General features: G+C 44.4%; 1 protein-coding gene across 5 annotated transcripts in view; it reads right to left on the reverse strand.

The window, feature by feature from the left end:
* Nedd4l (NEDD4 like E3 ubiquitin protein ligase) overlaps positions 1–22,983 on the reverse strand; it is a 215,750-nt gene that overhangs the window by 13,288 nt on the left and 179,479 nt on the right. For all 5 annotated transcript variants that reach the window (XM_028774297.1, XM_028774298.1, XM_028774295.1 and 2 more), the window contains 8 exons: positions 22,627–22,704; positions 20,325–20,379; positions 15,457–15,515; positions 10,108–10,173; positions 8,331–8,560; positions 6,436–6,557; positions 3,780–3,850; positions 1,105–1,200 (listed from right to left, as the gene is read on the reverse strand). In XM_028774297.1, the coding sequence (XP_028630130.1) occupies positions 1,105–1,200; positions 3,780–3,850; positions 6,436–6,557; positions 8,331–8,560; positions 10,108–10,173; positions 15,457–15,515; positions 20,325–20,379; positions 22,627–22,704 (777 nt within the window). The remainder of the gene's footprint in view (positions 1–1,104; positions 1,201–3,779; positions 3,851–6,435; positions 6,558–8,330; positions 8,561–10,107; positions 10,174–15,456; positions 15,516–20,324; positions 20,380–22,626; positions 22,705–22,983) is intronic.

A 22,983-nucleotide genomic window follows, 5' to 3' on the forward strand; every position in this document is an offset into this window, starting at 1 on the left:
GAGGAGGACCACAAGGAGAAGACGAAGGTGCAGGAGGGTTAGGTGACTCATAACTGGCCCTGAGGGCTGGCCAGTTGGAGTTAAGAGCAGCCCAGATGAAACAGTAATTACTCGGGGTTATAGATAGGAAAGTAGATTCTAATAGCATAGAGGGCAATACCTGTCCAGCTCTTGGGCTGTTTAAGGCTTGTTAAATATAAAGGTTGTGTGTGTCTTTTATCCAGGAACTGAAGGGTCAAGGCAGGGTAGAAATTCCGGGTCAGGATTAAATAATTTCTAAAACACCAGAGAGCTGAATTCCTGACTTTACCTCTCAGTCCCAGCCACCACCTGTCTCGGTGGTGCAGTACACACCTGATACTACCTCAAGCCATGCAGATCAAGTCTGTTTCCACATGGCAGTCCTACTGTAAGCTCTCCTCAGTTCATCCCAAGGCTGTGCAGACACAGGAATCATCTCTGGGTTTTTGTATAAACGTAAACTTCCTTGCAGATACTTCCCAAGAAATACTGTCACTAGGGGACAACTAACCCCAAGTTTCCGTATTTAAGATGAACACAACCTTGGATCCTGGGAGTAATCACAAAGATCCCAGCCAGGTGACTTCCATTCTAGAAGTCACTATGATGAATCCATACTGACTGGCGATATAAGGAAGAACAGCAAAACAAAACAAAACAAAACAAAACAAAACAACCTTGAACGTGTAAGAGCCACGTCATCATAACAACAGGGCCATAAAGTAGAGGGAAAGATCTCGGTGTCCCCGCTCATCACTGGTACCTGACCACATGTGGACCCTGCTAAAGCGAACACTCACACTGCTTTCAGAAGAACCTCCATTCCGGATACAAAGTTTAAAATGCCTGGCTGACTTTTAGAACTTGGGGTGCTGGTCAAGACCCCAGCAGCGTTTAGAATTTACCGGCTTTGGAGGGAAACAGGAAACCCGTGACAGGGATCCTGGCATGACAGTTAAATGCTGCTCACGGTGCTGCTGACAGCTAGCTGGAAGTCTGTGTGGCTGTTTCTGTCTAAGCTATGCCATGCTTATATAGCCCGTGGCAAAGGAAACAGGAACAGCAGGAGCCAAACCCACATACCTGCCCAAAGTTCTCTTCGTCTATGCAGAACATGAGGTCAAGTTCCGTGGGGTCATTCTCTAAGATCCACTTCAAAGAATTGTAGTACTCGCTGTCCTATAGGGATGACACGGAGAGGAAGCGTGAGCATTCACTTTCCAAACACAAACCTGCCTGGCCCCTTAATTAATAAACTTGTTCTAATGTAATTCCATGCACAACGCCCAAGGGTGATGCTACTCACCAGCATCAGGGAGCCCGCTCTACCAAAACCACTTCCCATTTATTTACTTAAAGATTATTTTGTGTCTGCTTATGTGTGTGTGTGTGTGTGTGTGTGTGTGTGAGTATGTGTGTGCGCGCGCGCATGCACGCATGTGCCCATGTGTTCAGGTCAGAGCCTCAGGAGCTGGTTGGTGTTATGGGCAGCTGGTTATAGCCATGCTCGGAACCCGATTCCAGTCCTCCTCAAGAGCAGCATGCACTCTTTTTTTTTTTTTTTTTTTTTTTCCCAAGACAAGGTTTCTCTGTGTGTAGTCCTGGCTGTCCTGGAGCTCACTCTGTAGACCAGGCTGGCCTCGAACTCAGAAATCTGCCTGCCTCTGCCTCCCAAGTGCTGGGATTAAAGGTGTGCACCACCACCGCCCGGCATAGCATGCACTCTTAACCACTGAGTCATCTCTCTAGCCCCATCGTCCACTAATGTAAACACAAACTCGTGGACAGTGACAGTATTTGTGACTTTCCCTGTTCTCTGTGGCTAAGGGAGGGGAGTTAGAGTGGCTAGACATTTCAGGGGTCTTGTTTGGGAGCCCCACAGTGGTCTCCAACTCCTCTTCCGGACTCAGCATCCAGGAACTGGGATTATAGCCTGGCTACATTGTTTGTGGCCACAGCAAGCCTGTCTCAGGTCCACATAGATTAACCCACCGACTTCCTGTCTTTTAAGAGTGAGGATATCAGAGACCACACAGGACAGTATTCTAACTATACACCACACTTTTGCGTTCTGGCCTTTCCTGTTCGTTCAGTGTTCCTTGCCCATTAATTTAAGCAAAAAACAGAGCTGTGTTTTAGAAAAGAGTCGTGGTATCAGGTCCCTTCTGCTCATGCCCGAAGTCTCTGTTGCTAGGTTCGAACATGACATGCTCAAGAGACTGAAAATCATATGCATATCACATTTTAGACACTAATGCTCTGCAGGGAGAGCAGAGAGGGCTCAGTGGTTAAGTTTAAGAATGTGTACTGCTCTTTGGGGATCCAAGTTTGATCCCCGGCACTCACACTGGATAGCTCACAATCACATGTAATTCCAGCTCCAGGGGAAATCTGATGCCTCTGGCCTCTATGGGCACCGATGCTCATTTGCATGTACCACTTTCCTTATACATATTAATTAAGATAACACAATAATAACAAACACCCCAAACACTAGTGGCCAATAGGAACCACAGACTTGGGCGTTAAAAACCATTTCCGGAGCAGCACAGTGTTGAACACTGAGAATCCCAACACTTGAGTAGAGGCAGGAGGATTGTGTGCTCTAAGCCAAGCTAGACTATGTACACAGTGATAATCCTCTCTCAACCCCCTTCCTTCACTGGGGGTTGAGGGGACACAGAAGCAATTTCTGTGCTCCTAGCCTCCTCAGGACAATAAAGCAGATGCACAAAGCATTGACAAAGGGGAGGCTGAAGGGAGAGTGAGGCTGAGCTGAGACTACAGACGCCACCCCGTCTGCAGAGGTCACAGAGTGAACGCTGGCTGGCATCACCGGCTTCGCTCACGTTTGCAGCTCTGCCCAAGACATGCACAGTCCATGTGCCAGTGAGGCCGAGGGATACACAGCTTTCTAACTCAAGTGACCATATGAAAACAGAGCTGCAATTCTTCCAAGAGGACAAAAATGCACCTAGTGCACACAGGCCAGTGTGCACGTGCACACACACACACACACACACACACACATACTATGCATGCACAGTCACATATATACACACACATACAGACATACACACATGCACACATATACACACATACACATGCACATATACACAAGCACACACACACACACACACACACACACCACAGAATATACATAAATAGAGAAAGCCAGACACGCAAGTGTCCTCTGAAAAGAAGGGCATGTCTTATTTTGTAGATCTTTCCTGTCCAAGGACAGTCAGTCCAGGTAAGCATCAAGCACCACGCCATGTGAGCACCAGCCTGTCTAAACACATCCCATCCTCCCTTTCTGTAGTTATCACTAATTTCCTGTGTTGGGATGACCATGTCTAGAAGACTAATTTTTGGCCTCGCCTCCACCACTTCTGTGAAGGCATAAAACAGAAGGTGGAATCTTGTCACATTTCAGATGGAGAACAAGGCTACAGTGGGCTTCGGGTGTCCCTCAGGTTTAATCTGCTCATCAAGTCTTCGCTGGTTAAGCAGTGGGAACTGAGACTTAGGCATACCTACCTACCTTTAGTACCATTTTTTTTTTCAAAATTTTACCATAATTTGCTTATTACAGAAATCATGGAAATCAATTAACTTTCAAGCAAGCGATTCCTCCCTCTTGTTCATGCAGAGTGACTGTACCTATCACAACGGCTGTGACTGCAAACACCATTCTGACACCATGCGTAGGGTGAGGACAGCCTGTGATAGCTACTCGACACGCTGCTTTTACTCACCACAGACTCCATGTCGTTCAGAGTTATCTGCTTCCCCAGCATCATCTTGTAGAATGGTCGGATGAAGAATCCTGAAAAATGACACAAACTTGGTAAAGTTTTAAGTCCCTGATACCCCTATGCATCGGAGAACGAAATCAAAGAATGAACTGTTTTCCATATACGTGGGAAGTCATGACGGAATGACCAAGGACCTTTTGCAGTAACCCATGAACAAGTTAGGAGAGAACAGTGGTTAGTTTTAGCTGTTAACCTAAGAGAATCTAGGATTACCTAGAAAGGAGGTCTCCATGAAGAGTAACCTTGATCAGTTTAGTTTGGAGGCTTATCTGTGACTGTCTCAACTGTAGGAAGATCTAGCCCATTGCTGGAGGCACCATTCCCAAGAAAGGCATCCTGAACACACTAAGAATGTGCTTGTCTTCTCTATGCTCTTACCTGTGGATGTTATGTGACCAGATGCTTGGGTTCCTGCCTTGACTTCTCCTAACGATGAAAAGTAACTTAGAACTCTAATCTGAATAAACCCCTTTCTTCCCAAGTTGCTTTTTATAAGGATGTTTTATCACAACAGAAATAACACCGAGGAAGAGGATCTAGGAAGCAGTGGAGGGTAGGGAGAAGGGCATCTGTACCAAGAGATGATTTAACAGCAGATGAAAACAAGCTCGGGGTCAAGCCAGAGCCTGTGATTACAAAGCTTATGAGAAAAACCTGTGTCAGCGGAGGGCCTTTATGCAAGTACAGTGTCTCAGGGAGGCTGAGCAGAGAGGACTTCTCCCAGGGCAGTGCTGAGTCAATGGGGCTAGGCAAGCTCTGAGTGTATTTCAGTGCCAGGTCCTGGACACTGGTGTTGACAGAGGCCCCTGTGCAGGCTTGTGCAATTGTCCACAAGGGTTGCCAAAGGCACAGGGAAGCCATGGCAGAGACTTCCCTACTCAGTAGATATCTTTTTGGAAGTCCTTCTACCTTTGCCTCCAGATATGGGGCCCCAGGGCCCTCATTTTGGCTTAGTGTAGTCCCAGGGCCATAGATGGCACACTTCACTGTCTAGTGAGGTGAAGGCATGAAGCTGACCATGGGGGCTGAGACCAGGGCATTCATATGCTGAGAAACTGAAGACCTGCAGACCCCTGCCATGTGTTCTTGCCTGTGGGAACTGCCTCAGTCATCTCGGGTCTCCATCCATCCTTGCCTCTAACCATTGTTCCCACTGCAGGGCTGCATGCTGGCTAGTCCTGAAATTAACCTGGCTTCTGATGCTTCCAGGACACTCAGCCCAAGGAAGAGTGCTTCTGTGCCTCCTCTTGCCAAACCAGGGAAAGTGACCAATGTGTCCTTGCTGTTTGCCTTTTCCCTCTTTCCTTTTCTCCATTAAATATGAAGTCAGGACCACATTTTACATATATCTATATTCCCCTACTGCAACTAACAGTGTCTTTTTGCTTGGTGGAAGGTAAGTGAGCTGACCTTCTCAGAAAGTAGAAGCGGGTTGACTGACATAAGCAAAGGAGGGATTTGAAGTAAACAATGAACTGTATCACATAATGAACAGAGTCAGAAAGAAGTGCTTACTGTATACATGCACACAAGGGACAAGGGTTAGAAAGAAGTGCTTACTGTATACACACAGGAATAGAAAATCAGAAGTAAGCACCAACTGCATACACACTTGAAGAGTGAATCAAAAAGGAGCATGCACCTTATGCATCCAGGGACAGAGAAAGTCAGAAACAGTGTCCACCATCCCCTTGCAAAATAAAATATTGATAACAGAGAATCACAATTAGCTAGCCATTAGTAGTACAAATATGTTGAAAGAAAAGTTTGGAGGGTCCATCAATTATTTACTGGTGTAACTCAAACTCTGTAAAGGCAATTAGCCATGTTCCCTGGCAAATAGCCCTCTCCACTGTAACTAAAACGTTCTCTCCATCCATTTTACACCCACATTTAAAAATTTTTTTCTAATGATTTCTTTGCTCACTGATCATTTTTGTAGCAACCTTTCATGAAAGGGCAGTGCTTTTGAAACTGCTAAGACCACCAAAAATCTGTCGGACAGGCTTTGGTCCCCGCAGCTGAAGGTTTGAGGCCTCACTTCTCATGCCCTGGAGTTCTGTATTTCCACTCAAGGACACAGCTAATTTGTTCTGTCTTCTTCAGAAGACACTCTAGGGTTAAGGCCTTAGCTGAGTGGTCATGTTACTCTGAAATCATTAAAAACTGATTTGGGGGAAATGGAGCAATAGCAGGCTGCTGACAGATTAGATCATTTAAATTAACTTTACAATGAAAATTTCCATCTGTCACTGGATCTAGCTCTTACCAGAGGGAAGGTGTCCCAGAAAACTCATAGACTGATTTATGCTTCATACTTAGCAGTTAGAAACCTGAGTAGAGATAGATGCTTTGTCTTCAGTGCCCAAGACTGTATCAGAAGACTACTGTTAGGGGGAAATGGTAAGACAGCATACTATAGGCTGGGGTTCTAAGTGAGTGACGAAGACACTGGGTTCAATCCCCAGAGGAAACTCAGCTACAGAAAACCAGGGACGCCCTTACTTACTATCCACACGTGGGCTCAGATACTGGATTGCTGACCCACAAATGGAACCACCTTACTTTATTACCACAAGATTTAGTAGTGACATACCATCTAAGAGTTTCCCATGAAACACCGCCAGGCCAGCAACTCTTCCGATGAAAGTGAAGTAGGACAAATGGTCTTCATTACAGAGGCCTGAGTTGGGATTGATCTGAAGTGTGTAGTTGTCCCTTTGGGGAGAAAGAGAAAAGTCCAGTCACACTTAAATGAAAGAAATTCAAGAAACTGAACTCCCCTTTGCCACCCATTGCTTCATTTTACAGTGCGTGGGCAACCTTGGGGACTTTGTGGCAACTGATATGAGCTAGGAGATGCAACCCATTAGTCAGCCACTGCTTTCTGTAATTGACAGTTACGGGTTACTGGAGCAGGTAAGCTACGGGAACTGCTCATGGTCAGCTAATTTTCATCTATAGAAATGGCAGTTTTAGGGATGACTGCTCGGTCATAAAGTTCTTGCCTTGCAAACCTGGGGCTTTCAGTTTGATCCTCAGAACACAGTTTTTAAAAGCCAGCTATGATAGCCCATGCTTGTAATTCCAGGGCCTAGGTAGCCAAAACAGAAGACTCCCTGGAGGCTTTCTGGCCGCCTAGCTTTCTGGGAAGTTCCAGGCCGGTGAGAGACTGTCTTAAACACAAAGTAAGGATGCCTGTGGTTGTTCTTTGGCCCTCATACATACGTGTATGTAAGCACATTCGTACTTACAAACTTGTACATGCATGTATGGACAGACATGCACACAATGTCAATTTCAAGTGGGTCAACCAGACATCTTGAGAAGCAGGGAACCATCACAGTGGTAAAGTGTGTGCAGAGATTTTCAAGCACACAAGCTCTGTAGCTGGTTTCTGTGACCAGAGGTTAACTCCTCTGAAAGGCTTTCGATGTGGGAATTTTCCCTAAAGGTCCAACTCTTGGTTTACCTGATCTTAAGAGCCATGGGAAAAGAACCTGGCTGTCTTGGCAATGCAAGCGCCAGGGCACACTCAGTGGTCCCCAGTGGTCTTACAATCATGAGGACAAGGGGCTTTCAAGGGGCAGCACAGACTGGCTTTTAGGAGGAATCTAAGAGATGCAGGGAGAGGGAAGGATCTTGGGTCCTCTCTGCTTTCTACTAGTGGTGTTATGAGTGGACTCTCTCAGAAGCCTCACTAAGAACTTCAACTAACCAAGGCAATTTGGGGCTAGATCAACTGAAGACTGTCCTGAGGCAGTCTTCTAAATGAGCCCTGAGAAACAGACACCAGGAGGAAGATGCAAGAGAAGCCACATCAATTGTGATCCACTCTGGAGCAAGGCTAAATAAATGTCTCTTTTGCCAAGATCAACTATTCTATTGGGAGTTCAAGACTGGCCTCATGCTCTTAAGCATTCTCAGCCTGGAGACAACAGGAGCCAAATGTTTGCTGAGAAAACGATTCAATCTGCCTCAGTTCCCTTGGTGGGTAATGATGAAGTCCCCATGTAAGGCACAGCCTGGTTCTTCTTCTACTATGGGACCAGGGTATTGGCCTTTGTATCCCAAGCATGGGCCTTCAAAAAGCATGGGCTTGCCTTTTAAGTAGTGTGGCTTCAGGAATGATTCTTGTTCATATGCCTCTGAATTCTGACACTAATAAACCTTTTCCTTATATCAGAATGGCACTACGGTGAAAACTGCCTTGCTCCTTCTGTAATTACCTGACATATTTCCAGTTTCAGTTCCATGAGCCAAACTAACTGACAAGAGAAGAATCAGTTTCAGGTGTTCACAGTGTATAGTGCTTCGCCATACTGGATCAAGAACTTGTTTTTAGACTTGTTAGGGTGGTAGGGTAAGGAGGGACTGAAATCTCAAATGGGTGAATTACTCGTCTTTTAATTATGTGTTAAATTCCTTAAGAAGAAAGCTGTACCAGCTGCAGGGAGGGGCACACAGCACAAATGTCTTCTATGCACTTACGTGGCAGAGTACTCGAAGAGGCCATAGTAGGGGTTAAACATCTCTTTGGACAGTAAGAAGAACCATTCTCTGGCCACGCCCCCATAGTCCAGGCCTTTCTCTGATTCAAACTCAATCCACAGTCTAGCCTTTAGGACGTCAGGTCTCTTTACAGACATAATCCTCCGATAGGACTCTTCAAATATGTTGTTTCTGTGAAGCTTCATTTCAAACCTGTTTGGAATATCAGCCTAGATGAAAGATGAAAAGACAAGTTCATGATCATACAGTACACACACACACACACACACACACACACACACACACACACACACACATCTGCCTTAGAGGAAAATAGCCAAAGAGCAGAAGTAATGGTGGCCTTCAGATAAATGTGCAGTGACAACTGGCTCCCCTGAGAGTTTCCCTTTTACAGGTTTGTCCTCTCACAGAGGGAGAACCTCCCTGTGTCAAGATGGGACACAGAGAAGCGGTCATTCAGAGCTGCTCAGGCCGAATCACCCACATAATCTTCAGGAGAACATTTGCTGACCCCAGAAATTCATCCTTACCACTATGGAGACATAGGCATTTCCCCTACAGGCATCTTGGAATACTGGTTCAGTCAAAGAAAGAAATAAAACTTAATCCGATGGCATCATAGCCTCCAGGCAAGCTGGAAACAGTCTGATCTCTGGTAGGAATTGCAGCTGGGAGATGTAAGGCATGTTGCCTGCAAGTTCACTGCGCTGTTGTGGGATGTGGGGCCCAGCATCCTACTAAGTTTGGGCGGAACATCCATGAACTCAAAGTTGGTTGAATGTAACCCCAGCGCTTGAGTGAGATGTGCAGATAGCTTTCTGGAAGGAAGGATGAAGTCCTGGCTAGGCCTTGCCCTGCATGGATAATAGCCATGGAGATGCTTGTGACTGGAGGACACAAGGATAACTCACAAAGAAACACTGCTGTAGGTGCCAATGTGAGCTTCAAGGACAAAAAGTCTCTAGTTATGAATGAAGAACTTGAGTCACAACCATGGGACAGATGGCAGATTCTGAGTGAGAGCAGAAGTGGCCAGTACTTCTTTACCAAGGACAAAGCTCAGAACTAGAACGTCAACAGGGAGGGAGCAGAGAGACGGTGGCAGCCTCAGGCAAGGGAAGAGTTATGTTGGGGCTCATAATCTCCTTGGCCAGAAGGCATCAAGTTTCTGAGCAAAATGAGAGCAAAACTAAGATCCACACCAGAGGTAACAAACACAGAAGACATAAGGTTGGAGGTGGGGAGGCATGACGATAGTAAGTACAGTATCAAACTCAGCATTGCCCGTATAAACCTTCCAGGGTCTCTTGGTTGTAAAATGTTGTTGTTGCTGATGATGATAATTACACTTGGGCTCAACACTACCAAGTAACATAATTATATGCTGTAAAAATATACCTTGTTAAAATGTTAGTTATATAGTTAAAATTGCACCTCAGACATAAAGAGGTGTAATTCAATGTGGTCTCCCCAGATTTCTTGACTTTGGTCTTGAATTATTTTCTATTCCATAAGAATCATATGATGGGTTAATATATCACATAGGAAGTTGCCTTTTAGGTGATGTGATAATGTAACACTGAGCTAGTCTTCACTTATCATTTCTGTTAGAAGGAAAATTCAGATCAAAGATCTGGGTGGGACAAAGGGCATTGAAAAAGGAAGTGTTCCCAAGTCAAAAGCATGCTGTTCTCAGGGAGGTAACGGGTGATGGGAATAGGCTAAAACAGAGATTTTGGAAGACTTGATTACTCACAGGTTTCTTTAACTTCTTCCTAAAGTAGTCATATTTCTGCTTAAATTCTCTGGAGTATGGAACAGCCTGCAAGAGAAAATTCACACACACACAGATAATGTAAGTATATGCCTGAAATTTTATGTGTAGTGAGCCAATGCTGGCAAAGTTTCATGGATCGCAAACCTTAAATACTCATATTCTTTATTTTCTACAGAAAATTGGCATAATGTCTGCATAGGAAGGGACCGAGTCCCGGATGTGATGAGAGCTAGTCAGAACAACACTGGATTTGTAGCCAAGGAAACTCTTAAGATCACATCGCACAAACTAGATACCTGTTCTGTATGAATTTTGCCAGAGTAGGAGTCAGGGTAACACACAGAGATACACAGATACAAAGCATCTTTTATATGTATATCACTTCCCCCTCCTAGAGTTGAGTGTTATTGGATATGGCACTTTAACACACAACTCCAAGTGATATATACTCGTCACTTAAAAAGTTTTTGTGGAAAGCCATGCATACTACTTATGCTAGTGATTCATGACTCAGGAGGAGGCAGAGGCAGGATGATGGTGAGTTCAAGACCATCCTGGACTATATATCAAGATGCTGTCTGAAAACACCAAACAATGAGGGCATGACTCCATGGAAGAGTCTGCTTATGAAGTTCAAAGGCCTAGGTTCTATCTCCAGCATCCCAAAACTAATAGCAACAATGCAACAGAAACAAACTTGTGGAGAAATACCATAAACAGAAAGGGCAGTAGACTGATAACCTCTTTCAAAGAGTGGAAAATCTGAGGAATGACACTTTTGAAAAGAGTTAGACTGAGGAGTCAAAAAGTTTGCCTTTTACTTGGTGTCCTGGTTGGCTTAGCTGTCCACTTGGGTAATTTCTGAAATCAGATTGGTGTATGCCTGCCTACGGATTGTCTTGGTTGTCAATTTTTATAGGAGGGCTTAGTTCACTGTGGGCAGCAGCATTCCCAGGGAAGGCGATTCTGGATTGTATGGGAAAGCTAGCTAGGCATGGGCCTGTGTGAGCCAACAAGCAGCATCCCTCATGGGTGGAAGTAATACTCTTTGGAACAGCGAGCAGGCTTGCCCTCAAGTTCCTCCTTTGATGGACTGTAACCTGAACTGTAAGTTCCTCCAGGTGGCTTTGGGTCAAGTTATTTATCACAGTGAAAGAAATGAAACTAGAACACTTATGCAAGAATTCCTTTAAACTCAAACACCTTCTCTATGGAAAAAAAAAAAAAAGTGGCCCACTAGCGTGGGCTCAGGGTCTCAGTTAGATACAACTCTTGAAAAGTTGTGATATCCTATCTGACTGACACCTGAGAGGCTGAGGCAAAGGATCATGAATTTGAGACCAGCTGGGCCACATAATAGGACCCTGACTCAGAAGAAAACAACACATCAAAAGTTCTTGTATGTCTTGCATGTTCTTGTAAGTATGTGGCTAAGTAATATTTGAACGTGGTGATTTAAGTCACCTTTATAAGCCGCATTATGTAGTAACATGGAGTCCAGCCACTGCCTGGAGCTGACTGTAAAGGTCTGTGATTCTTTTATGAACCAAAGTGGACTGACCTTATATGCAATACAATGATTGTATCAGCAACTGCCTCAGTCAGAGCAACTCATTGGCTTTTAGCAAACTTATGAACTTGGGCATGGTGTACCCAACCCTCAGCAAAACATCTTCAGACTCCAGCACCTTTCATTAAACTGGTCTTCCCACAAAGAGAAGAACAAAACCTCTGTCTTTTACATTCTATTTTAAGGCATGATCACACAAATAGCTGACAGACCCCCCCAAACCCCTATTCTTTATAAAAAAAACTTCATGTCATTTGTTTTGAATATAAGAGCAATGAAGACATTCTATTCATATATAATGCTTAAGAACATTCTAAAGACAATTCACATGGCCCGTGGTCTTCCTTCTGTCTGCAGGCCTCTCTTCACATGGGTTTGTGTGGAGCCTGAGAGCTGACCACTCTTCCTATGCATTTCAGACACAGAGTTATATCTGAGGGAGTCATGTATGATTTCCAACACTTGCTAGTACACAGACAGGCACCAGCACAAAATATGTATGTTTATAAATGTCAGAATGAAAACTACTATTTCGTAAAATTAATCCAGAAAAGAATAAATAGAGGTAGGAAGTAAGAAAAGGAATACTGACGGAGTTTGGGGGGCTTATTTTGTGGGAGCCTAGGTAAGGCAGCTCTGAGGTACCCCTGAGAAACTAGAGAGATGGATGAAACAGATGGGGAACAGTGACCTTCGAGCCCCAAGGAGGAAAGACATTTGGACGACACTGTCAGATTAACTGTGACTGAGACTGGGGGTGGAGTCGGAGGAGACAGGGGCATCACCGGCCCCCAATTTTCTCATGCAGTCTTAGACAGACTATCAGCAGCTAGCTCCATGATACGTCCTCATCACCGTTTTCTCATTTATGTAAGAGGAGTCTGCCTTGGACACTGCCTTCCCTGTCATATGGTGACTCCATTTAAATTCTTTCGTGTGTATGTATTTTTGGAAGACTCTACAGTAGTAAGTTTCCATATGGTTTTTCAATGACGCTTTAGTCTCTCCCCACAGTCCCCCCTGTACCCTGCTCTTCCACCCCCTCCCCCATTCAGTCCTATTCTAGTTTCCCCTTTATCTCTCCCATTCCATGTGGGATCTTTTCTTCCCTGTCCCCTTACTGGGTTTCTAACCTCTATGGTTATTTTGATTGAACACACACAGCGAAAGTTTAAAAGCTAGGACCCACACACTAAGACTCCATGCCATTGGCTTTGGGGTCTGGGTTACCTCAGGATGAATGGCTCTAGCTCCATTCATCTACTTGCAAGCTCTTATTTTTCTTAACAGCTGTAAGTGTACCATATTTTCATCACTCAGCAGCTGATAGATATCTCTATTGCTCCCAGTGTCTGGCTGCTATGAACAGAGCAGCAATGAACATGGATGAGCAAGTGTCTCTGTAGTAAGACGCAGAGTCCTTTGGGTATATGCCTGAGAGTGATACAGGCAGATCTTGAGGTAGATCGATTCTCAGCTTCCTGAAGGACCCCCACCCTGAGCAACTGTACAAGTTGGCGGTCTTAACAGCAACGTATGAATGCTCCCTTTCCCCCACAGCCTCACCAACATGAGCTGTCATTCATCTTACTGATCTTGGCCATCCTGACTAGGGTAAGATGAAATCTCAAAGTAGTTTTAATTTGCTTTTCCCTTATAGCTAACAATGTCAAATATTCAAGTGTTTCTCAGCCATTTGTGTTTCATCTTCTGAACACTGCTTAGTTCTGTACCCCATTTTGAAAACTGAGTTATTTAATTTTAGACCAAGTAAAACCTCCAGTGCTAGAAATGGGTTTTATCTGTTGAGTCGTTGTCCTAAGGGGTCTCATGGGCAGATGTAAGCTGTAACAAAGTCCTAGGCTTAGAGTTGAAAAGGGTCTAGAAAAACTAGCCTCAGGCCCAGGAAACCTACAAAAGTCTTATCTCTATCCGGAAATGTAAGTGAAGACATGCTAAAGGAAAGAGATTGGAGTACATTCACGCTTCACGCTTGTATCCAAGTAGGCCTGAGATACAGAGTCGCCGTAGTCAGGTGGCATAAATTGAGGCCAAGAAGTGACTGTAAATGGTAACCAGGACTTTAAAAAACCCTAGAAAGAGCGGGGAAAAAAGAGTGTGTGTGTGCCAGGATACATGCACGTGCACACACACACACACAAACACATGCACGCTTGTATACATACACATGCACACATTCATAAACACATGTACCACAGTCACCCAGACAATACATAATTGTTTTGAAAATAAAGACATAATAAGTAGGAGATTGAGTACCCCTAGAACTGGGGAAAACAGGGTACCCAGAGAGAGGGTGTTCAGTAAGTATATATCATCAACATATAAAAGAACAATTTAAAAGGCAATATAGAAGAAGTTAAAAGGCAAAGCAACATTTATAAGACCCCCAAAAGACTTTGAACAATTAAACACACTCGTTTCATAGGCACAATGGACACGTAAAGCATCTACAAAAACCTTGAGAAATAATTAACTAGAAGAATCAAGTAACAGCTCAAAGTACAGCCAAGGAGGGAGGGAGGAGAGTCCTAAGAGACAAGAACAAAGACCGAGAGAGATGCGAAGGCTCCGGTGGAGTAAGGGCGGGGAGGGCAGTGTGGGATAGGTGGCGGAGGGTTTGCCAGAACAAAGGAGAGATATAATGTACCCCCTCCCCACAGATGATCCAGCGTCTAAGATGAGATCCATAAGGGGAAACCCACCATCCAACATGTGACTGAGCTCAAAGAACATCAACGATAACGAGAAAATTAAAAAAATCACTAGAGAAAGAGAGAAATATTTGCCCTCCAAGAAATGGCAATCATGTTGGCAGCAAATTTTTAATCACCAGTTTGGAGGCCAGAGGATATGGGAGAACATCCCTAAAAAAACAGAAGGAAAAAAAGTAACCTAATTATGTAATTGGCAGAACTGAGCATTTAATGGAAAAGGCCAACCAGCTTGTCTCTCAGCACCCTCAGCCCACCAGGTACTACGTGCTGATGAGTGTGTCACTAGCAAGAGAGGACTTAGGACTTTCCCTCTGTCCATGACTGCAGTGTGCCACAATATCTCAGGGGCTCATGGCCCTAAGTCAGATGGATCCTTTCTAACCAGCATGTGTGAGTGGCACCAGGACAGAGTTGGTGAATCAGCAGAGTCCAGACACAATCCATAGCTTCCCGACCTTTTCTCCATGGGGTTTTGAAGGCGGAAGAGATGCAGGTTGACTAGCGCGCATTTATTACCGCTGTCCTAACAAATGCCAGCATCCTATAAATGCAGGGCTTGGTCTTGTAGATTATAAACAGGAAGGGAGGAGTGCTTTTCTCTCTTAAAGGGCCTGCATCCACATTTGGGTATAGGGCATATCTTTCTAGATTTCTGAGTGCTTCTCTTCCTCCTAATTGTCATGTTTAAGCCTATATTAAAATATCTTTAATAATGATGCTGTTTAAAAAGGGGAGACAATCCTGATTATCCATTTAAACCATCCTTTTTTAAAGGACCAGGAAGAAAACATTTCAATCTGCCACTGTTACAAACCCCATTTTCTCCTCCTTTCTAATCCCAGTCCAACATGAATGCCCCAAGCAGCTGCACCCTGTCTAGAAAACTCACTGAGGAGCTGGGGTGAATTTTAAACTATTCAATTTCACCAGTGTCTGGCCATCACAGTAGTAACACACAAGAAGTGTGGGTAATACACAGTCACAAGCTCATACGAAGAAGAGAAACATGAGGATACTGACCGGACCGGTTATGGCTGGGTTCTGTAGTCTTGGATCTTCCCATTGAGTAATTTTGCTATCTGAAAACATTAAAAACATCAGCGCATTAGTTCTAGTCCCTTCGGTAAACAGAGTGTTTAGAAAACAGAAGTTTCTCTTTCTAAAGCCCCTATGGGTTGACCCTGGGGGGCGGGAGGGGGTTTAGTATTTGGGAGTTAGAAGGTAACCCTGCTATTGCATGGCAAACATATATATGATTAGTTAAACATAATAAAAACACACAACAAAAGTAAAAATGTATCTTTGCAGTTTGGGGTGAGCAACCTGGTAAATGTGCAATTATAAACCCCTGTACTTGTAAAGGATTTATAACTTGATCTTGATTTTCCAAAGGCATAAGGTTTAGTTCCCTAAGTAGTTAACATACATACACATTTCTTTCTCATTTCAAACACTTCTTAAAATTTGCTTATGATGCTGAAAAACCTGCTTTCAAGTAGAGATTTCCACACTGAACACAGAAATAATCCACCCGTGTGCCTCTTGCACATACACATAGCTGAAGCAGCAATGGTGGTCACTATAAAAGATTTAGACATAGCTGAGCAAGATTTCATAGAAAGGGTTCCCTGGCAGCCTAGCCGAGCAGTTTCAGAACAGAAGTGCTCAGGTGATGGCATAGAGCAGCTGCCTGGGTCATGTGGGGTTTCACCTACACATGATTAAAAATGCTTCAGGGGGGATTGCATGTGCAGCCTCAGGTGGAGGTATGTCTGGGGCACTCAGACAAAAAAGGTGTGGAGAGGGCAGGCTGGGGTATAACAGATTACTTCTAAGTTTAAAACAGAAGGGGGGGGGGGAGGATGCTTCTCTGAAAACTCACCATGCACTTAGCCTGCTAGTGTGCTAACAGTAACTCACAGATTCAACATTAACAAGCATGTTAGTTAATTTTTAAAACTCTGACGTCATGGACTTTCATGAAAACAGAGGCATTGTTGACGAAAATGCTCTAGGCTGATTATGATTAAAGCAGATGTTAACATCTATACGGAAAAGCTTCGGTGAAGCCCGTCATTCTGTGTTATGAAGATACACTCGTGATAAAAAATGGTCTACATTAAGAAGAAACAGGCAAAAAAAAAAAACCAACCTCCTAAGACTACACATCCACAGTGCTAATTTCATTTTAATTTGGCAGAAAAAGACCATGAATGTAAAGTTCAACTGTTTCAGGAAACACTGGCAGATACAGGTGGTGTTTAAAATAAATAAATACAATTTAAATACGGGTGGTACTTTAGGTTGTCCAATTTCTAAAAAGAGAAAGACTTTGGAAATTCAAAGCTGCTACTGAGGTGGAAAAATTAAAAAACAAAATAAGGTATAGGTCACAGACTACAACAGGACACAGCTGGACAGAACCGTGCCTTTATACAGAAGCTTGGGTAATAACTGTCTTGACTGGATGTTTGTCATCAAAATAAACCAACCTCTCCCAACACAGGAGAACTTTCAAATCTTCTGATCAGACCTGAATATCAGACTCCATCCCTGACACCTGTACTGGGTTCCCTTAGCTTTCTGAGCAGGTGATCACCAACACCCAGTGGCCCTGTAACCTGACACCCCAGTCAGCAGCCTGAGGATTAACCTGGCAGCTGATTTGATTGAATTGAGATTATTGACGCAAACCTCTGGGTGTTGTCTGTGAGGGCTTTTCCAAAGAGGATTTACTAAGAGGGTTGGGGAAAGACCTGTCTGAATGTGGGCAGCCCTAGCCTACAAGCTGGATGCTAGGATGGATTTAAAGGAGAAAACTAAGAAGGGCCATCAGCCTTGACGTTCTGTCACTCTCTTCTTGTCTGTTAGATGAGTAGCCTCTGCCAAATTTGTCAGTCCAGAATCAATGGGGCAAAGGACTAGCTAGACCTCTGAAACTGTGAGAGAAAATGAACTCTTCCCTCTTTAAACTGCCTAGGCCAGTACCTATCACAATGACAGAAGTCTCATTAACAAAAGCAGTGCCATAATGCACTGACTACCAAGACTGAGAACCTGCCCATGGCTTTGCCTGTCCTTGGTGATCACCCAATTGTCATTACTTTGTTCTTGATGGGTGGGACATGCACCTGTGTCCTGGACTGTTATTCCACGCGCTAGACCTCTAGGGCCTTACTTGCCTCTATTCAAGATTTCCTCCATAGGTAGGTCTAAAATTTATTTTCAAGACTACATCTGATCACCGTCCTTTGACTCTGGGAATAGACTTCTGAAGCTCCTATAGTCCTTATCCTGTCAGATACCTGTTGGCTTGGCCTGGATGCCATGCCAGCCAGCCTCCTTTGCATGCCAGCCAGGCAGAACAGGACTGCATTCCTTTGAAGTTGGCATGGCATGACCAGTCACGAGCCTGTAAATGTCTATACACATACAAACAAATCATGACAAAGGCTTTAGGGTTTTGAGGGGCAGAGCCCATGGGGTAGCTCTCACTGTCAGTGTGAAATGGCTAGCCATATCTGGTTTGTTCTAAATTCAATTCCCACCATGCCCTTTAGAGTGAATCCTGTTCAAAATCTTGTCTGGAGGAGAACACACACCCACAGAGCCATCTTCATCCACTATCGAGCTGAGTACTCAAATATCAGGTTCACCTTCCAACACAATGCCTAAGACACCTCCTGGCACTCTCTACCAGCCATGGGCCCTTGAGAACAGGGGGTGTAAGGTATCAGTCCCACAACTCCCCTCCACTGCTGACCATGCCCCAGCATACAACAGGAGCTTCCTGTGTTGTCTTTGTAATGACTGAGGGAAGACGCTGAGAGTGAAGACAAAGTCCTTCACAAAGTCTGAGCGCTTGGAAACACACGTGTTCCTAGGGCTACAGAACGAATCTGTTGTGAAGTATTGTCCACGGGTGGATGGATTGGGGACAGTTAGCTAGTGTTCACAAAAGAACATGAGAATCTAAACATGCTCTTTTTACCTGAGACATTACATTTCAAATCAAACGACAAGAAGAAAGTAGAGAGACGAGAAACCTAGCCACATTAGCTACTGCTCATAGGTTGGGTAACTGTGGGCAGGGTTGAGGAAAGCATAAATTACTGGAACTTCTCTTGTAACTTTTGTATTTGAGATACCACTGGCCAACTGCTCAGCTTCTGGGCACATCTGGTCTGTGTGTCAGTCATAATTGTCTATCAAGTGAATCAAGGTGTCCAAATGAGCATTCCGTGCTTCTGAAAGCCTGCCTCTCAGGTCAGCCAGTGTCAATGTAGGAAATTCCCAGGGCGCCTGGTAGGCAGTGGATTTTGCCAGATAACTGTTGGGAATGTTTTACTCTGAAGGTGAGGAAACTTCTAATTTGTATCCACCAGGTGATTAAAGCTGTTTGGGGGAGTACCCATTGACCTGATAAAACCTTTGAAAACAGGGAGTTTGTACTTCACACATTAGATTTTGAAGGAAAAAGCAAAAGAATGATTTCTTGGCCTGTATCCCTTATGGTTGTCCACAGGGCAAAGCCTGGTAAATTATGGAGAACTGTTTTTAGTGTCATTAAGAGTGCAATCTCCCCCCATTTTAGAAAGTTCTCAGAATCTAGAATAAATAGTATTGGAGGAGGTAATTCATGCACATACCCAGGAAGTGGTCATGTTGACAACTGTATGCTCACAGTACAGTGCTGGAAAGTGTATAACTCAGTGTTTTTTCCTAATCTAAGACAAAACCAAAGCTTATATATCTTGAAATAATCTGTTTTAACTCCAAGGCAGACCCTGCCCCCTAAATATTTTGAGTTTTGGGTAGGCCTTCTCACTGACTTCATGTCAGAAGGCAAGTTCTTGGAGTATTCTAGGTCCCCTAGTGACACTCAGAGGAAGTCTCTCCTCCCTCCAGATAGCCACTGGTCTGTGTATGAGCACTGCCGGGGAGCACTGACTGGGAACACCGCCTGGGAGCACCACCTGGGAGCACTGCCTAGGGACAGGATTCTCAGCAAAAGGCTCATCAATAGACATGAGCTCACTTCCTGCTTCTGAACTAAATGAAAACACAGAACCAGATCCCATCAACTGCACTTGGATTTGAACCTTATCAGAAGCATTTTTATGCTCCCCCCCCCACTTCAGAAAGTTTTAGGGCTACATGAATATAATATTATGAAAAACAAACTATAGATAAAAACAAACAAAACAAAAACAAAAACACCTCTCCCCCAACTCAACCCAACCCAACCCAAACCAAAACTTTCCTCAACCCTCCAATCCCAACTCCTGGCTAAAAACAAACATTATTAGTTCAACTTGTAGATGAAACGAGAAACCACACATATATCCATGGGTGCTAAAACAAACATCTTCAGCAAATATACTAAGGTTTCAGGAAAACAGCTGCATATATCATTAGTGTGCTGGGTGCAGGGACACATGCCATGATAGAAAATAAGTTCAGAACCGGCCTCTGAGGTCAGTGCTCCGGAAGCATCCACAGTGGAGAACACTGCTCGAGTGGATTCGGTTTTTGTTTTTAAACTAAATCATTACTTCTAATCTTATTTTCTATTTCCAGAGTGTATTTATTAAAAAGCGCAAATATCAAGGGACTGTCAAAACAAAAATAAAAAAAAAACTTTTATCATAAAAAAGTTAATAGGTCACAAGATCAAGTTGGGCGAAAGCTTGAAGGGCTACTTTGAAGCAACCATGGGGTGAAGGCACAGTACCGTATAAGGGCACTGACTCTCTGGTATCATTCTCTCCACATAACACCTGGCTGCCTGGACAGGGAGTAAAATGACAAAGCTTCACCATCACATTTATGTCATCCTCCCCTTCCTGTACCCTGTCACACCCGTGAGCACAGCAGGGGCTACTTACTATGGTCGATGTAAAACGTGCGGCCGTCCAAGTGGATCCTTTCTTCCCAGCCAGGCTAGCATCCAGGAAAAGGAGGAGGGAGAACACAAACATCAGTTAGCAGTTCCCAAATCCAAGGTGACACTAAAACTCCAGGACCCTTCCCTTCTAGAAACACCTTAGCACTGAGAATATTCCAAACAATGCTAACTCAGGGGGCACAGCCAACAAGTCACGCAGGCTCAAGAGTCCCTCCAGCTTTCACCGGATGAAACACCAGCATGATGCTCCATGGGAACCTCAGGAAACAGCCGAAGAGTACAGTGTGAGGGCTGGAGAGGGCTCAGGTGAAAAGCACCTGATGTTGCTGCAGAGGACCTGGGTCTGTTTCCCGGCACCTGCGGTGTCTCAAAACTATTTGTAATATCAGTTCCAGCAGACCTGATGCCTCTTCTGACTGGTGGGTACCAGGCATACATGTAGTGTATAGACACAGACTCAGGCAAAACAGTAATACACATAAAAATAAACCTGAGAAACATCTGTAAAAGAGTTCAGCATAGACTGTTCATTTAGTTAAAATTCCTACTGTGTACTTCAGGGAAGGGGGGAGAGGGTTCATAGAACTGTGTGGCAAACAGTGGCTTTATTATTTAAGTGGGTGAGCTGCCCCGGTGCTGAGGATTCTCATCATTTACACTAAGGAACTAAAAGACTTGGGCAACCGACCAGCTTTCCTTCCCTTCCTCTGCCCGCGTTTGTGGGTGTCCATCTATGCATGTGCGCATGTGCGTGTGCACAGGGTGGGAACGGGTGTGGAGGTCTGAGGTTGGTGTCTGGTGTCTTCCTCAATTGTTAGGATTGTTCTCTATCCTAACAAGATCTTTTGGAGAGCCTGGAGCTCTCCTTTTTGTCTGCTAACCAGCTTGTTCTGGGGATTGCCTTTCTGCCTCTCCACACAGCTTACAGGAGGGATGCCACACCCATTCTGGGGCTTTGATGTGGGCTCTGGGGATATGAACTCCAGTCTTTACATGTTCACAGCAAGTGCTTCACCTGCTGAGTCACAGCCCCAACACTGAGGTACTACTAGTTAAGATAAGGTCAGCACACCTCATCTGGCTCAGAAGGAAGAAAGATTTAGGCAACAGATTTCCTCTTGTTTTTGAGGGGTGGGGTGTGTTGTGAGTGTGTGATTTGTATGTGCACATGTCTATGCAGGTGTACATGCCCATGTGTGTGGAAGTCTGAAGAGGGCACTGGGCTTCCTGTTCATATTCCGTCTTGTTTAAGACAGGGTCTTTCTTTGACTGAGCTTGGAGATAGTTTAGTAGCCAGCAAGCGCCAGTGACCCTCCAGTCTGCTCCCTGTAGTACCAGGGGCTACAGGCGTGCATGTGGCCAAGTCTAGCTTTTCATGTTTGCTCCAGAAACTTGAACTCGGATCCTAATGCTTGTGTGGCAGACACTCTTTGACACCAAGCCATCTTCCCAGCCTAAGAGATTTTCTTAGACTTTCAAAAGGCTCTTATCTTTGGGAAATAACAGCTTCCATTAAAAAACAGTTTGTTAGAGGTTGGGCATAGTGGAGCATGTCTGCTATCCTAGAACCCAGGAAGTGAGACCAAGGGGATTTTAAGTTCCAGGCTGGTCTGGGCCATCTAAACAACTAATGCTAGAACCAAAACCAAACCAAACCAAAACTAAACCCAACTCAAGCCTGTCTCCTCATTTCCAGCACTTTTTATGAAGGGTGGGCTGCTGAAGAAGGCAGACAGTAAAACTTTCATCCTAAACCCAGTACAGACCAAATTATATCATGCCTCCAAAGTGGAACAACACTGCAAAGCAAAACAAAAACCAAAGCACTCCCTTCCGGTTCATAGTCACAACAAACGGAAACCACTTTTAAAAATCCACAAAAGTGACATTAGAGAAACTTTCTGTGATTACACTTTTCCTACCATAGTATTTTCATGGCTTTTGTTCTTATAACTTAGTGATATGGCTGGAGCTCGGGAGTTGCTAAGTTACAAAATAAGTGCATGCTACTTAAACTGGCACCTGCAGTATACGCCTCTTGCACATGTCCTATATCAAAAACAAATCTCACTAATGGCTAATAATTAAAAGCCTTCTTTTTACAAGCACTGGCTTGTAATGTACTATAATGTACCTTTCAAACTGCCCTGACATCTAATCCTTCTAAGGAACACTGACCAATAGATCCAGAAAGCCTGGGGCAGGGGGCACAGTCTTCCCATGAACACTGAGAGGATAATCACACATTTCTGGACCACTTCATATCTCTGTAGCATACTCACAGGAAGAGGGCCCAGGTCATTGGGGTTTAAAGATGCTTTTGACCGCATATGTACTGGAAATTTCAACCGTGGATCTTCCTGGAGAAAAAATGCACATGACAGCTGTTAAGCGGGACTCCCTGTGTGCATTCATTGTTAAGAGGGACTCCCTGTGTGCATTCACTGTTAAGAAGGACCTTCCCATCCTCCATGTTTCCAGGCACCTGGGAGAGATACCAGATGTCTGCTTGGTAGAAAAAGCCTGGCTTCCATGTCTCAGGAAAGGGGAACAAACCTTTGATGGGAGGATAACTGTTTCCCCAAGACTCAGAGAAGGTGAAAGGGGAAAGGCAACCAGATTGGGAAATGCATGACTGT

This window comes from Grammomys surdaster, unplaced genomic scaffold (assembly GCF_004785775.1).
Source record: "Grammomys surdaster isolate TR1022 unplaced genomic scaffold, NIH_TR_1.0 239, whole genome shotgun sequence".
Taxonomy (NCBI): domain Eukaryota; kingdom Metazoa; phylum Chordata; class Mammalia; order Rodentia; family Muridae; genus Grammomys; species Grammomys surdaster.